This window comes from Gopherus flavomarginatus, chromosome 9, assembly GCF_025201925.1.
Source record: "Gopherus flavomarginatus isolate rGopFla2 chromosome 9, rGopFla2.mat.asm, whole genome shotgun sequence".
NCBI classification, from domain to species: Eukaryota; Metazoa; Chordata; order Testudines; family Testudinidae; genus Gopherus; species Gopherus flavomarginatus.
The window spans coordinates 90,510,331-90,525,350 of NC_066625.1; the positions used below are offsets into that span (position 1 = coordinate 90,510,331).

The window sequence follows — 15,020 nt, forward strand, 5'->3', positions numbered from 1 at the left end:
TGTTCCTAGTGAACATGCCGTTGGTTGTACTCCTCCAGGGAGTCGCTGAGATGCTTTGCGATTGGTGGTGGGATTCTCTTGTAGCTCATCTTGAGACAAGTGCATGGTACTAAATCAAGCAAATAGTGCTTGTCCTATCTGTGAATGCTCATCACTGTGGAAGTCAAGGGCGTTGTAAACTGACCTGAATTAGGACCCTAATGCTGAAGCAATAGGTGGTTGCAATTTTATAACAGCTCCCCCAGGAGTGCTCGCTGCTCAGATTGTGATTGGGTAAGGAGGTTCCAAGGAGTCAGGAGTTTAAAGCCTCCTCAGGCTGTTGCTACACGCGTCTGTTTTACTATTACACTTTAATAGCTGATTTCAGGTCATAAGGCTGGAGAGGATTGTGAAACTAAACCCATTCCAGCAGCAATATTGCAGGCTCAACCCTCTTACCAGTAAACTAGGAGTTACCCAGAGAAGCACCACTAGGTTTAAGTAGCCAAATGGTCCCTCACAGCTCAAACAGGATCCTCTGGTCCATATTCCCTTTCTGGTGAAGCTCTTTCAGTTTCCTAAAACCAGCAGGATTTGGACAGATGTCAAGATTTGAGACTCATTGGAAGACATTTTCTTTGCTATTACCTTGATTTGTTACACATTAGAGAACTGTCAGATCCTCTTGCGTCCTACTCTCATCTGCCCATTTCAAATGACAGCCGTTTAACCCTATCCTTTCCTTATCTCCCCACCCCCTGATTTATAGGTGCCCCATTCATATATTTAGTAAATTAGCATATTTTGCAAATTATTGCAATTATAACAAATTATAACCATTTCCAGCAAATGCATGTAACACATGTGCTTGCCAAGGGGCTTTGCCTTCTTCCTGCCCTGTGGGTATGAGAGCCTTGATTTCCATGGGGAAAGCTAATCACTAAATTCTCCCTCCCCAAGCCTTTCCCAGAGTATACGCACCTCCATTACAGGCTAAGGGAGGCATTTTTTCAGAAGCTGTTGTTAAAAGGACTGGAAGGAGATCTCTGTGTTTGAACCCCAGGCCTGTGCTCCAATTTGTTTTATTCTGGAAGAGTCAGGATGCTTCTGACTTGCTTTATCTGACTAGCTAACTAACTAAATAAATAAATACTAGCCAACATGTTTTTAAACAGACCAGTGTTTTGATGTAAGCTTGGCTCCTTAGAAAGACAGAGTTAAATCCTGGATCAAGGTCTGCTTCCCCACAGAGAAGACAAATTGACTTGTGTGCACTTTACTATGTGTGGGTCTCTTGGACAAGGCCTTTCTGCCGAGATCCCATCAGCTTTGCATGGTTTTTGAACTCTTATGGCATTGGCTTCCCTTGAAAAACTACCTGTTTGTCCCACATTTCCCCTCGCTCACTCTGGTGCATGGTGGTTGATGGCTGCTTTTCACTTTGGAAGCAGCTGCATTTTAGCAGAGCTGACTATAAATGTGACTGCACTGGGATCCTTATGTACTGAAAGCACTGCCTAATGGAAGACGATATTGCTGTTATGCCTTAAAATTTCCACTTCTCCAAAATACAGAACTTAAAAGAAGATTAAAGTTTGCCTATATAGCTGTTGAAAAGGATTTTCCATCTCCTCTAAACGCACCATCTCTGCCCTAGAATAATGCACTCTACCGGTTAAACTGTATCACCACTCATTTTGCAATGCAAGCACAGTGGCATGGCTGAATACATAACTTTCTGGATATCCATGAAGCACAAGGCAGGAGGAAAAAAAACTGTGATGGAGCGGAAACCATTTTATTTGTCTTTTTCATCTCTGACTTTATCTCCTCTATGGGGTTAAAAATCCTTTGTAACATAAACATCCTTAAAGATTTCTTTCCAATGCTGGTAAACATTTGTTTAAAAATATTTTGCCTGTCCCCTCCTGCTGTGGTGCTTTGAAACACCATTTGGACTTTGTTCCTGAATCTCATAAAACGGCTGCTAGTTATGTCTACATCTTGTGATTCTGTGGACGTAAACATTGTCACAACTTGATGTGCAACTGTTATGCTTGGTCTCCTACACATACTGGCATCCTCTTGAGCTCAGCAGCTGGCCTTTCTTAAATAACATTGAGTGAGAACATAAACACGCTGATGCCTCACGACTGAAATAAATGCAGCAGTGCAAAGTCTTTTCCACACACACATTTGCGATGCCCTTACTTGTCCTACACCACATAGGAAGCACCCACAATTTACTGTGCTAATTTTAACTGGGAATAGATTAGGTCTGCTAATAGATTGGGTCTGCTCAGTGGTTTGAGCATTGGCCTGCTAAACCCAGGGTTGTGAGTTCAATTCCTGAGGGGGCTGTTTAGAAATCTGGGGCAAAAAATCTGTCTGGAGATTGGTCCTGCTTTGAGTGGGGGGATTGGACTAGATACCTCCTGAGGTCCCTTCCACCTTGATATTCTATGAGTCCCTCCCTGACTTGCTAGTAAGATATCCTGGCTGTTTATTTCCATGTCGGCACTAACAGCATCTCTCTAGCTGACCTAATTTTGCAGCTCTTGACCTTAAGATGTGCTCCTTTCAGGGTAGCTGTGACAAGGAGCCTGTGCGCTATTATATTTTAAATGACCTGCAGAACTGGTGCTGTCTTTTCCACCTGATAATAACCATTGCACTGCAATGAGCTCTCAGAGACCTTTAAATGAAACAGGTAATGGAAGCTATTGTTCCATGGCTGGGGTGTGGAGTGGGACCGCATGCAGGTTCCTTGAGTAAGGGATTTATAGACAGGGCTTCAAAAGCACCAGGCACAAAGCCAGATGCTGGGAACAGGAAAAATTATCTCCCATAATAGGAACAAAGCCAAGAGCTCAACCCTTCAGTATGCTCTTGCAAGGAGAGAATTTAAAGTGCAGGCCGTCTGCCTCAAGCCTGCCACCTCATCAAACTCTAAAGGAGCAAAACTAATAAACAGAGCAGAGGAAACCAGTGCTGTTCCATCTAGGCTTAAGGAAGGGGCTGCAGACTCAGACTTCCCTCTCAGATTAACCTGGTACAAGAAAAACCCTGACAGCTGCTCTCAGGGAGGTGTAATTTTATAGCGAACATTTCTCATCTTGGCAGGTTGAGAATGTGTCCGAGCAGTATTTTGCTCTCCGCTTTGTGATAGCTCATTTAAGCTCAGTAATAACTTACTTGAGTGCTTTCAGGGTACCACAGTAAAAAGCAGGCTGCCTTCCCATCTTTGACAATGGGGTTTTAGGCTGGAGTTGTTTGTATTCAGACCCATGAGTGGAAGCTTTTTCTTCTCTTGCTTTAATGTTAAATTGAAGTTTTCAATGGGGTCTTGCACACAAAGTGGGCCATATCCTGGGAGTTTCACCACTAACTTCAGCAGGAGTAAAGTGAAATTCTGAAATACTTTACAGGCAGAAATAGAGCAAAGAGGTAGGTAATGCTTGGGAATAGCTGTTCTCGTGCAGCCAGCACAGAACATTGTATGTACATGCACCAGGGTAAGCGCTGGAAATCCTCACAGCCTCATTGGCTCAGCTGAATACCTAACATTGAGCTCACTGAAACCTCTTGGGCTGAGTGGTTGTAATTCCATTGACTTCTATGGAGTTGCCGCCACTTTCACCAGCTGTGCTGAGTCGGCAATTGTGGTCCGGAAAGCCCGTGAGAACAGGCTCTCCCATGAAATCTCGGCTCCAGCAGGGTATCAGAGCAAAGAGCTACTGGTGCTCACCAGCTGCACATGACTCATCGCTGCCATTTACGCACCAGAGTTATGACTCTTCCTTTGTTTTTAACAACAATTCTAATTTTCTACAAGAGCCCGTTTTGCTGGGTCTCTTCTTGCCCTACATTGATCCCCGTCTGCTTGATTCTGACTTGTCCGTTTCATGTTTGCAGTCGAGGCTGGGGGTTGTGTCTGGATGACCCACCTGCCAAAGAAGTGGTAGACTACCCCTTGGTTCCACCAGGAGTCCTCTATGATGTCAGCCATCAGTGCCGGCTGCAGTATGGAGCATACTCCGTCTTCTGCGATGACATGGATGTAAGTTGGGGTTGGGTGTTCCTGCAGCTTTCCTTTACGTAATGATAGAATTTGTGACTGCTGAGTGACAGTCTGAACAGTGAGAATCTTTGCATAGAACCTCACTCTCTGCTGGGGAAGGGATAAATAAATTCTGCATTATGAATTGTTAGCGGAAAAAAGACCATTGTCATCTTGGCTGAATTAGGAGAGAGGTTAGTTTGTTTGTAGAGCCCTCTGCCCCCAAAGCTCCCCTTCCAATAGACCCAAGGAGCCAGACTGACAGCAAACACACTGGTTTAAGGAAAGGTCATGTTAAAGGAGAGGAAAGTAAGGGGGCTATATATGGGAAAGCGAACATCCAAACGGCCAGAGAAAAGGATGGCCAGAAGGGGAGTTCTATAGACAAAAAGGTCACTGTGGCTTTCTTTGCTGACTGATTAGATCAGTGGGATAATTCAGTGTGTGAACACGTTTCCATTTCAAATAGGTCAGATTTGGGCTGGCCCTTTGGAATGCTCAGTAACCCCCAGGCTGTGTCCACACTTGTTCTCCGCAGAACGTCTGCAATACGCTCTGGTGCTCAGTGGGGAACACGTGCCACTCCAAGCTGGATGCTGCCGTCGACGGCACAAAGTGTGGCGAGAACAAGGTAATTAGAGTAAATTGTATTCGCAGCCACAGTCGATTCCTTCTCCTGTATGTAAGGGACAATGTTCACCACATTGGTTTATTATATAAGTCAAGAAATAGGACAAGTTGCAGAATGTAATTCCGCAGCATCAGAACTACAGCTGCGAACATACCTAGAAATGGATACATTCGGCTCCATTGGGTTTGTGTGTTCTGGTAGTTACTTAAACGTTCAGTACTGTGGAGTATTCAATCAATGTATGCTTCAAATCACCGAGGCAGCCAGGTGCTAATGTTTGCCATGTCACGGCTATCAGCATAGCTTTGCTAAGGTGAGATCTAGAAGGACCTAGCTACGTATATTTTTTCTGGTACATTGGGTGAACTTGCACAAGGATCAGCACACCTGTGCGGTGTGGGGGAAATGGAGGATTTGATCTCTTCTGCTTAACTTTAAAGGTAACGGGTAAAATCCAAAATTTTGCAGGCAAAAATACACCCCTGCATCAGAATGCTTAATATAGACCAAGTCATGCAGTCCTTACTCTGGCACAATTCCAGTGGCTTCCAGGGAGAGATCTGCACCAGTAAGAATGATGGGACTGGGCCCTAAATCCACTGAAGCAGCATAAGAGGCGGAGTCGTATTTTGCTCCATGACTCGTTCACATGGCAGCTGTTGGCCTTACGGGCCTGACTTTCCAAGCATTGCATATGCAACTGTAGCCTCATTCACACTCAACTTTCTTCCAGCCCAGCAGAGTGCAGCTAGAACTAAAGAGGAGAATTAACAACGAGATTGAGGCCACCATTCCACCTGCTTTTTTGTAGTAGCAGCACACAACAGGCAGAGAAATCCTTCTGTGGCCTAGGGCTAGGGTAGCGGCTCCTATGCCCCCTCTCCAGGGGCAGAGGCTATGGCCAGAGAGCAGCCACAACCAGCCAATCCCTGGCTGCTGTAATGACCCTTTGTGGGCTAATCCCAGTGAGTACATCACAGAGCAACCCCGAGATGCTTGTAAATTGCACCTTGGGACCAGGACAGTGACTTCGGGTTCAAGTAGCATAAAACAGAATAACTGTAACATAAAAACATTTGCACATCCCCCCTATCCTGAGTAGAGCTAAATGCAGAATGGCTGGTGCCAATAATCTGGCCTGAAGAGTTTAGTTCAATTCTACAGATCATGAAGGACTCCTGAGGCTTTCCCTGTAGAACCTGCCATCTTACCCATTCTCCATGTTAACGGGGTAGCCAGCTGGTAGAGTCTTTGTTATGACACCAGAACCAAAGCATTAATCTCAGGTGGGACACATGCTCTGCCTAGGCACTGCCAGGAAGCTGGACCGTGAGTTGTGGTGAAATAGGTGTGTGTGAAACCAGTTTTACTCCCATGTGCACACTCACTAACCAAGTGTCGCGGCATTTCCCATTGTGCTGTGATACACACTGCTCTCGTTCGGAGTTCTCTTCCCCGTGCTGCACATTCACCAGGCTGGGATTTGTAAACGAGTGCCGGTTAGTGCCTTGTAAGAGTATTGTAGAACGTCAGCTGGCCTCACTCTTGTCTGGGTTACTCTGCAGTGGTGCTTCAATGGAGAGTGTGTGCAGGTGGGCTACCGCCCAGACGCTATTGATGGAGGCTGGGGAACCTGGAGTTCTTGGTCTGCTTGCTCTCGGACATGTGGTGCTGGCGTGCAGAATGCAGAAAGGCAGTGCAACAACCCCACGTAAGTTAAGGCTCTTGCTTTGTCCGGGTGTGATTAGATTCATTAACTAGGTAACTTCGTTAGGAAAACCCCATTTACAGCACATATCTGAATATCTTCTTATCATCTAGCAAGGTATGACCGTGCCCCAAGCGCAGACCACTTGGGCTCTGGCCTAATGATGTCTCACGCAGTGAAACAGTAACAAAGCAGTGACCCCAGAGAGGGTATTTTCAAATGCCATTAATTATATCTTTTAAAACAGCATACCTCTGAAACAACACAAGCAGTTCAACTCATGGGGCTAGCTAGGAATCTGTGCAGTGGAAGGTCTGGGGATTGAGGTTTAGAGTTTTCTTTGTCTACCTTTACATACAAATCACTCATGATTAGTCCAGGCAGAAAGCACCTGAAATCCAATTCAAAGCAAAGGTAAAGACGAAGCACTTGTGAATGTAACACATATGCAATGTCTTTTTTAATGCCCAAAAGAACAAATGTTTCTTTAAGCAGATTCAGAATCACCGGGGGAAATTCCAGCACCATTTACTGCGCTTTGTTCTCAATGAGCAGTTTGCATACAGGTTATAACAAAGTGTATGAGGCACAACAAGAGGATTGCTTTCTGTCAGACTTTAATGTGGCAGTGGCCAAATGTGGCGTAACTTTCTAAGGTGGCCCTATAATCAAAGCATCTGATAACAGACTATGGTGTAGCATTGTCTGTTCCATGATTTCTGGGCTGACCCAGCTGGTCCCCAGATGTCTCTTCCTTCCCCCACCAGATAACTGTTGGACGGTATTAGAAACAAAACTTTCCCAAAGGTTACAGAGTCAGAGCCTGTGACCCAAGGTGAGGAGCAGGAGTTATAATGAACCATAGCGACACACTGGGTTTAAAGGATGTGGGGCTATGTCATGCCGTCAGTTCATAAGCAGAACTTCCCATTAAGTCTATGATGAGTTCTACTTAAAAGGCAATGGGGCACCATCTGGGCAAAAGATAAGAAGGGTTTTTAAAATGAGCCCCCAGAAAAAGTGCCAGGGCTGGTGGTAAAAAAGAGGGGGGATAATCTGTAAAGTGGGGACTGCCTCCAAGCTCCTTGCAGAGGAATATTTTCACAATGGTCTGTCCTTCCAAATGAGCTTTGAAATGACATTCCAGATTTGCAGAACTAACACAGACCTCACGATGTAGGTGCATGATTAACAGCACTCCCTCCCCCGAAGTGTTTTAACGCACACCCCTGGTTTTCTTGAGGTCTTTTGAGTACACAATCAATCACAACCACAAGAGCAATTTTATGGTCTTTACTTATTTTTCAGGTGGCATTCAGCCTTTCATGGCTTAAGGAGTTTCAGAATCAGATAAAGAAAGGTCTCTAATGAGCCCAGAATAGGTTCCTTGGTTAACCACTTTCACAAGTACATCATTTTAGCATGTGCAATTGAACTTGGTTTTAAAAAAAACTTTATGTAATCTTGTTTCTAGGTCAAGAGCAAAGTTTATGTTTGACATGAGTTTTGCTGGAGGAGTGCAGTTGTCGTTTACAGAGTGTTTTAAACACAACCACAGGCATGTGGGAGAGCAAACACTGCAAAGCTGGCAAAGCTCGCCCAAGGAAATTATTTGTTTTGGCTGCTGTAGGTAAATCTCTTTGGCCTTGCCTTTCAGATGGAGCAAACGTGTATGAATACGGCAGTTTTTCTTCTTTAGGTGTTTCCATAACCATAAAACATAAATTAATTTTATTTTCTTTAATTCAAGTTTCCTCTGAAGAAACTGTTCAGGGAAAATGTAACTTCCTTATAGTCATATGGAAATGCGCCATGGGAAATGTCACAACAAGCTCAAGTTGGCAAAGGGTTAAGAAGCAGGAAACAGCTACAAATAGTGCCCAGATGTGCTGGTAGCTTCCAAACAGAGAATAACTCTATTTACAGAAAAAGAGTTCTACTCATTTAAAAAGACAGAGAGGAGGGTTTTTTGGTTTTTTTTTTCTTTTGGAACAACCTTCCCATTCTACCGTAGAGAACAATGCAGAGCTTGGGCCTCCTACATGCACGGTGAAAAAACTCTTTCCATCATTTAGAAACTACTAGCATGGAGCATTGAGGACCTGATCTCAAACCCACTGAAATCAATTGAAATGGAAAGGTTCCCATTTATTCCATTGAGTTTTGAATCCTATCGGACATCAAGTGGCCCTTCCACCTCCCAGTGGCCCTGGTGGCCTCAGGACAGCCCTGCAAACTGCCCCTCGCCTCAGTGTCCCTTCTTAGTTCCACAATCAACTCTAGAAGAGGCTTTTACAAGTCCAATAACAATGCTCCTTAGGAATTAGTTTTTTAACAAAGTTCAAAATTAAACACAAAAAATTTTCCCTCCGGCCTTAAGCTGGACACTGCCCCAAAGTCCCTTGGTCTCAGGGATTTCTTTCTTGAGTAGGCTTCTCCCTGCTCCTCCTAGCCTGGCCTCAGGATCTTGCCTGTAGGAGTCTCTCATTCTCTACAATTTCCTGAGCCTCTCCCTCTCTCTAGCAATTTCTTGCTGCCCTTTGATTCTAATTAAATCCCACATCTCATCCCCGGCAGGCAGGTTAATTGTGCAGGCTGGCAAGCTGCAGCTCTCCAGTCCTTAAAGGGGCAGGCCACCCCACTACAATACCCTTAATGAACTGCCCTTCCACTATACAAATGGTGTGGAGATGGGGGAGGAGGTGCTTTCAACTGCAGACACGTGTTCTTGGCTGGGCTGTGATCCAGTCCTGCAGTCCTTGCTCACATGAGTTGCCTAACTGAAGCCATTGCTCATTTTCTTTAATAGCCCTCCAGACGTCTTTGCATTAATATAATTTTGAGCTCATCCTAGTTCTGCTGTAGTCCACTTTTGACTAATCACCTTTCAATGGTGGGAAAAAAGTTCAATACCCATAGCTCCTCCAGTTTTTGGCCTCTCTACTCAGACTCCTTACAGAATTGCCAAGTAGTGCCAGTTGTTCCTTCAGAGTAGATCTGAGGCCGATTGGGAGCAGTGCGGGAAAGATGGTGGGGACAGTTGGTTGCAAATGCTGACAATTTCCCCCAAAAATCATCATCATCATCATCATCATCTTCTTCTTCAACACATCTCTGTTTGAGGTCAGTGACTTTTGTAGTCTTCTTCCAAAACTCTTGATTGTACACCAGGCTGTCATGCAATTGATCTCTCTAAGGTCCACTGATATCGGGTCCACGTATTGATTCTTTGGCCTACTTTTGGTCATCTTCCATCCATGATGATTGCAAGGGCATTCCTATCAATAACACTCTCAGGTCTCCATTGGATACATCCATATCAACGTAGCATAGCCTCCCTCAACTTGTCTTCAATTGAGGCAACCCACATAAGAATCCTCACAACCTCATTTCATTTCCTTTCATGGAGTGTCCAACCATTTGATCATCTCAGCATCTTCATTTCCATGGTGGAGAGCATACCAATTCCTTTTCTTGTGACTGGCCAAGTCTGTTCCATACATCCCAAAAACACTGTGCCAAAAAATTCAAACCAGCTCTTCTGTTGCAATTTTTGGGAACTCTCTCTGCATCATATGAATTCCAGTGTTCTATATGTGAATAGATTGTTATGAAATCACTTATGCTGCTGGTATCAGGCACTTCGGCATTTATTATATTACAGATAGAGTTTGGCAAATAACAGTTTTTTCTCTTCACTGGAAAATTTGAAAAGTGAAAAAAAAATAGCTTGAGGTTAGACAAAAACATTTTTTTTTATTTTTAGCAAACTGAAAAGTTTGTAAAAAATTAATTTTGGGTCAAACAATGTTTTGTTTTGATTTTGACCACTTAACATTTTTGAATATTTTAAATTTTAAATATTTAAAAAATAAAATTAAAGGAAATTTAGAAACAAAAAGTTGTTTGAAGCCAAAAAAAAATCAAAACATTTCAGATTTTTGTCTCAAATGAACAATTTGACAAAATGGACACAAATTTGGAAAACATTTTGGTGTCCCCCAACTGCCTTTTTGCTTAAAATTATTTAAGATGAAGATTAAGAGGATTAAGAGAGAGTTTCAGCTGAAAAATTTCACCCAGCTCTAATTAAAGTAGCACCTATAAACAAACACCAGTTAGGGTCACAGTGCTGGACACTGAACAGAAAATAAAAGACAGTTCCTGCTCCCAAAGAGTTTACAATCAGTTCAGGTGACGGTTTATAAAAGGGAAGGGCCTGAAAAATAGTTCTAGTTAGTGTGCCTGGCTGTTATCGCTAAACTCGATGTAGGATTTGATGGGATATATTATTACACATCAGACCACGTCCCCAGTGATATCAGTTACACTGATAAAAATGACGAGTAACTGCTCACCAATATAAAACTAGTATAAGTGAGATCAGAACCAGACCCAATGAGCTGATGTGAATTCAAGTTAGGTTATGCAGCTTTATATATATTTCAGTTAGTAAAATATGGTATTGCTCCTTGCCACCTCTTCATGGTTCTGTGTGTGTATGATCTTTGGACCTTTTCCTCTGTCCCGGAAGTGTAAATAAATAGTCATGACAATTGTTCTACTAGCATTTGTTGGCCAAACATCTTTAAAAAAAATGTATCAAGGGCAAACTGTAGAGGTATGGGCAATACAGAGGTTTCTGTAGTGATGTGAACGATATGGAGACAAATGAGAACTCACTTACACCTGACTATTGAAAAGAAAACAGAGTATTCTACCTGGCAAAAAGTCTCTCCAGTGCTATATTAGTGCAAACATTTAGCACATAATAATCACATGCAAAATCAAGTGTGATGATCAAACCTTTTGTTTAGCATATTTGAGATTTTCACTCTTCTAAAGCACTCATGAGAAGGACATTGTTTCAAAGGAGAACAATAGACATATGGTTAACTAAACAATCACTGTAATTAATCGTCATTTTATAGATTTAATAACTGTGTTGTACCATGTGCTCCAGCCACCTGTCACAGACCATTAGACTCAAGGAAGGTAAGCGGTGGATGTTATTTTCACAGCACTTGGAACACAAAGGGCTCAGTCTTGCACCCACAGAAAACAATGTCAGTTTTGCCATTGATTCCAGCTGGAACAGGAGCAGACCCAAGGTTGGAGGCCTGTCCTTGGGAAAGCTGAAAAGTAGCACTCTCCAACACAGACCCAAAATGGGCCACACTCTGATCTCTGCTACACTGGTGCAAACCTGGAATAACTCCAATGAGGCTTCATTTCAAGGATAGAATGTTTCCATGTTTATACCTACATGACAAGAGGACAGGACCTGTGCCTTCTATTTATTAATACAGAAATAGACTTGATGACAAAAGAGGATCTCTGTTGAAATGTTTCCAATAGCTGGGCCATTTTTGACAAATGTGTGGCCAATTCAGGAAGATTCTGGTTCCAGTAATCCATGCTGTTAGCCAAAGCAATCTCATCAGGGCATACTTGTAAAGATGGTAAAATAGATGGCTTTATGCTCTGTGGAACGTAAGCAGCCAGTTTTATCTTGAGAAATGGCAATCATTTGTCAGTTACTGAAAACACTGAGGAGATGGCTGAGACTATAGGTTCCTACGTAGATAATGATTCTTGACTGCAATTGCAGGAAAGAAGGGCTTCAAACATTACCATTGACGCTTAACTTTAATAACCATTTTTATACCATCATAAAGTGAGGCCGTAAAATTGGCCATATTGGTAACAGTAAAGTCACACTGTGGAGGTAGATCCACAATGTACATTTGCTTTTTAAAAGTTTTACAAAAAATCTTATAAAGAAGTCATAGAAATTATTTAACTTGTGCTTTATTGTATTCTATTCTAATTTTTAAAAAGAAAATAGGGTTTTTTCCCCCGTTTGGCTTTAAATATTTCCCTGCAGTGTGGTAGCCCAGACAGTGCAACATTCTGCTAAGGCAGAAAAACTCAAAAGTGCAATTGTCTAGAAACAAACCCAAAAGGAATTAGTCAGGTTTCATTGTTCTAGTGGAGTGAAATGCAAAATGTAAACAAGCAGCACCCCCGATAAAAGTCAATTATACTTAAATTCGGTCACTTTCGCTAACTTAAATAGTTATTGAAAAGAGCTCAGATCCCACAAATTTTCCTTTGATGCCACAGCCCAGAGGTCTCCTGTGCTGTTCAACGTTGTGTTACAGCTCGGGAAGCTAGTTGTTTGCCCACGGCTGCCTGACTGGGATATTCCATAGAGTCAATGGAGAGGTTCAGCCGAACTGGAGGCCATTGCGACAGCCGTGGGCCTCAGGCTTCACACCTTTTGATGTAACACAGACACTGGCAGGGCCTCAGATCTTCCTCTCACAGCCAGGTCAGATTGGCTCTTTGGGAAAGTTGCTTCTGAATGCAGCCATTGTTTCAGGCCAGGGGGAAAAGGGCGGGGGAGAGAAGGCAGGAACCCTGCACTAAATTGTAGCTTCATTATTTTTTAATTGGTGTTCAGCTCATTTCTGTTTGAAAGTCAGAATTGTATGGGCTTATTTGTTCACGAAATCTGTTGAAAGATGAGCAAAGGACTTGGTTCCAGGGATCAAAGCTTCCTTCCCCAAGATGGCAAACAATGTTGCCTCTCTCTTTTTTTGGAGGGGTGAGGGGAGATGATGTAACCTGCCAACAAGAGAGCGAGGTCTTTCAGTAAAGAAATTCAGCTTGACAATGTTCACTTAGTAAAAGCCATCTTTGAGCTGCCATGTTAATAAACCACCAGCAGGTCAAGTTCTAATCCCAATGGGTCCAGAAGACACCTCTGCCAATTACATCATCAACAAGGTTATTAATCTAGAAACAAGTTGTATAGCAGGGATTCAAGGCTTTTTAAATTTCACTGTGGAAAACTGGCTTTATGATGGATTTAGGTTTAACCTGGAATGTTTGCTGCTTTTATGGAGTTTCTCAAAGATTTACGAGCAAAGAGCCTGATACATCATTCACTGAAGTCAGTGGTAAAGCTCCAATCAACCTCAGTGAGGATCTGCCCCAGAATAAAGAAATGTCCCAATAACTGACAATATATCAGCAGGGGAACGAACGAAGGGATGTGATTATAAGATACAGAGACACCAGCCATTGGTCCAATGTGACACAAATAACTTCCTTTTGTGGCACTTTCCATTTGGGTATGTTAGAGCTGCAAAAAAGTGAGCTCCTTATTTGTGTTACAGTTGTAGGTCTGTCTGAGGAAGGAGAATCATACTTATTAAAACTAGCGACAGATCTGAACCAAAACTACAGATCCAAACATACCAGAGCTTCACAGTTCAAATCCAGATCTGTCTCCCCTCTCTAGAATAGTCCTAATCAAACACCTGACTTCAAAGTTACACACTCAAAGTTACACACCTGACTTCAAAGTTACATACACCCTGAAATATGGGTATGTTCAGATCTGGGATGGAAGGCTGAAACTCTGAGCCATCGCTGGTTAGCACAGGTAATGCTTTCCATTCCATGTGATTGTAGAGTCCACATGGCTATGTTCTGCTCTCTGCTCTGCTGGGGTAAAGCCACTGAATACAGTGGAGTTATTCTGGATTTATATTGGTGCAACCTGTCATAGGGTATCAAATTATGTGGACTTTAATTGAGCAAATCTCCATTGACTTTAGACAGGGTTTTGCTTGACTAGGGAATCTGACCCAATGTGGTAAATTAAAAGATTAGCAGCCAATAGGGATAACACTGAGTAACGTGCTCCTTATATTCTATGATAAGTTAGTGAATTTCATCCTAATGTGTTGCACCTGCTTGTGTTTTCTGTTCTCCTGCTTTTGATAACAGACCAAAGTATGGTGGTAAATACTGCCTTGGGGAACGGAAGCGATTCCGGGTTTGTAACATGAAGCCGTGCCCCACAGACAAACCATCCTTCCGCCACCTCCAGTGCAGCCAGTTTGATGCCATGCTATATAAAGGGAAACTCTATAAGTGGATGCCAGTACCGACCAACAGTAAGTCCAACCTCCTGAGCCTCTATTTGCAAAGCTAGACCATTATTTTAAATTGATTTTACTAATGATCTGTATCAATGGTTAGAATCCATGCACAAGGCCAAGAAGTTTTATCTTTCAGTGCTGTCATAATTAAGGCATATTTATTATTAATTTATTATTTGCGTTTCTGTAGCATCTAGGAGCTCAAGTCATACAGTAGAACCCCATTGTACTAGGGACAAATAGAGAACGAAAAAAGGCAGTCTCTGCCCCAAAGAGCTGACATTCTACGTTGGCAGCACTTCAAGTGAAGGCGTCATAGGTGCATTTGCAGGTTTAGTTTATGGGTCAGAAGATGATTATTTAGAGCAGAGGAAAGTCCTGACAGTGCAAGTCGTGGTTCTGTAGCAGGGATGGGAGAAGACAGGACATGGGTAGAAGTGTGCAGATACTCTTGGCCGTGAAGGTTTATTTACAGTCTGTTTGGAACCCTCAGTCAATCCGTGTGAGTTGCACTGCCGCCCAGAAGATGAATACTTTTCCGAAAAGCTCCGGGATGCTGTCATCGATGGGACTCCATGTTATGAAGGGAACGCAAGCCGGGATCTCTGTATCAATGGGATCTGTAAGGTATGCTTTGGTGTAGTCTTTCTTTATGAAATGTGTCTTTGAGAACCTGTGCAGAGGTGC

The 15,020-nt window shown here is 43.0% G+C and overlaps 1 protein-coding gene across 1 annotated transcript in view; it reads left to right on the forward strand.

Moving 5' to 3' along the window:
- The window catches only part of ADAMTS7 (ADAM metallopeptidase with thrombospondin type 1 motif 7), a 133,510-nt gene that overhangs the window by 29,855 nt on the left and 88,635 nt on the right, over window positions 1–15,020 (forward strand). The window contains exons 8-12 of the mRNA XM_050967329.1: window positions 3,895–4,039; window positions 4,578–4,670; window positions 6,236–6,381; window positions 14,179–14,348; window positions 14,827–14,960. Of these exons, the coding sequence (XP_050823286.1) occupies window positions 3,895–4,039; window positions 4,578–4,670; window positions 6,236–6,381; window positions 14,179–14,348; window positions 14,827–14,960 (688 nt within the window). The remainder of the gene's footprint in view (window positions 1–3,894; window positions 4,040–4,577; window positions 4,671–6,235; window positions 6,382–14,178; window positions 14,349–14,826; window positions 14,961–15,020) is intronic.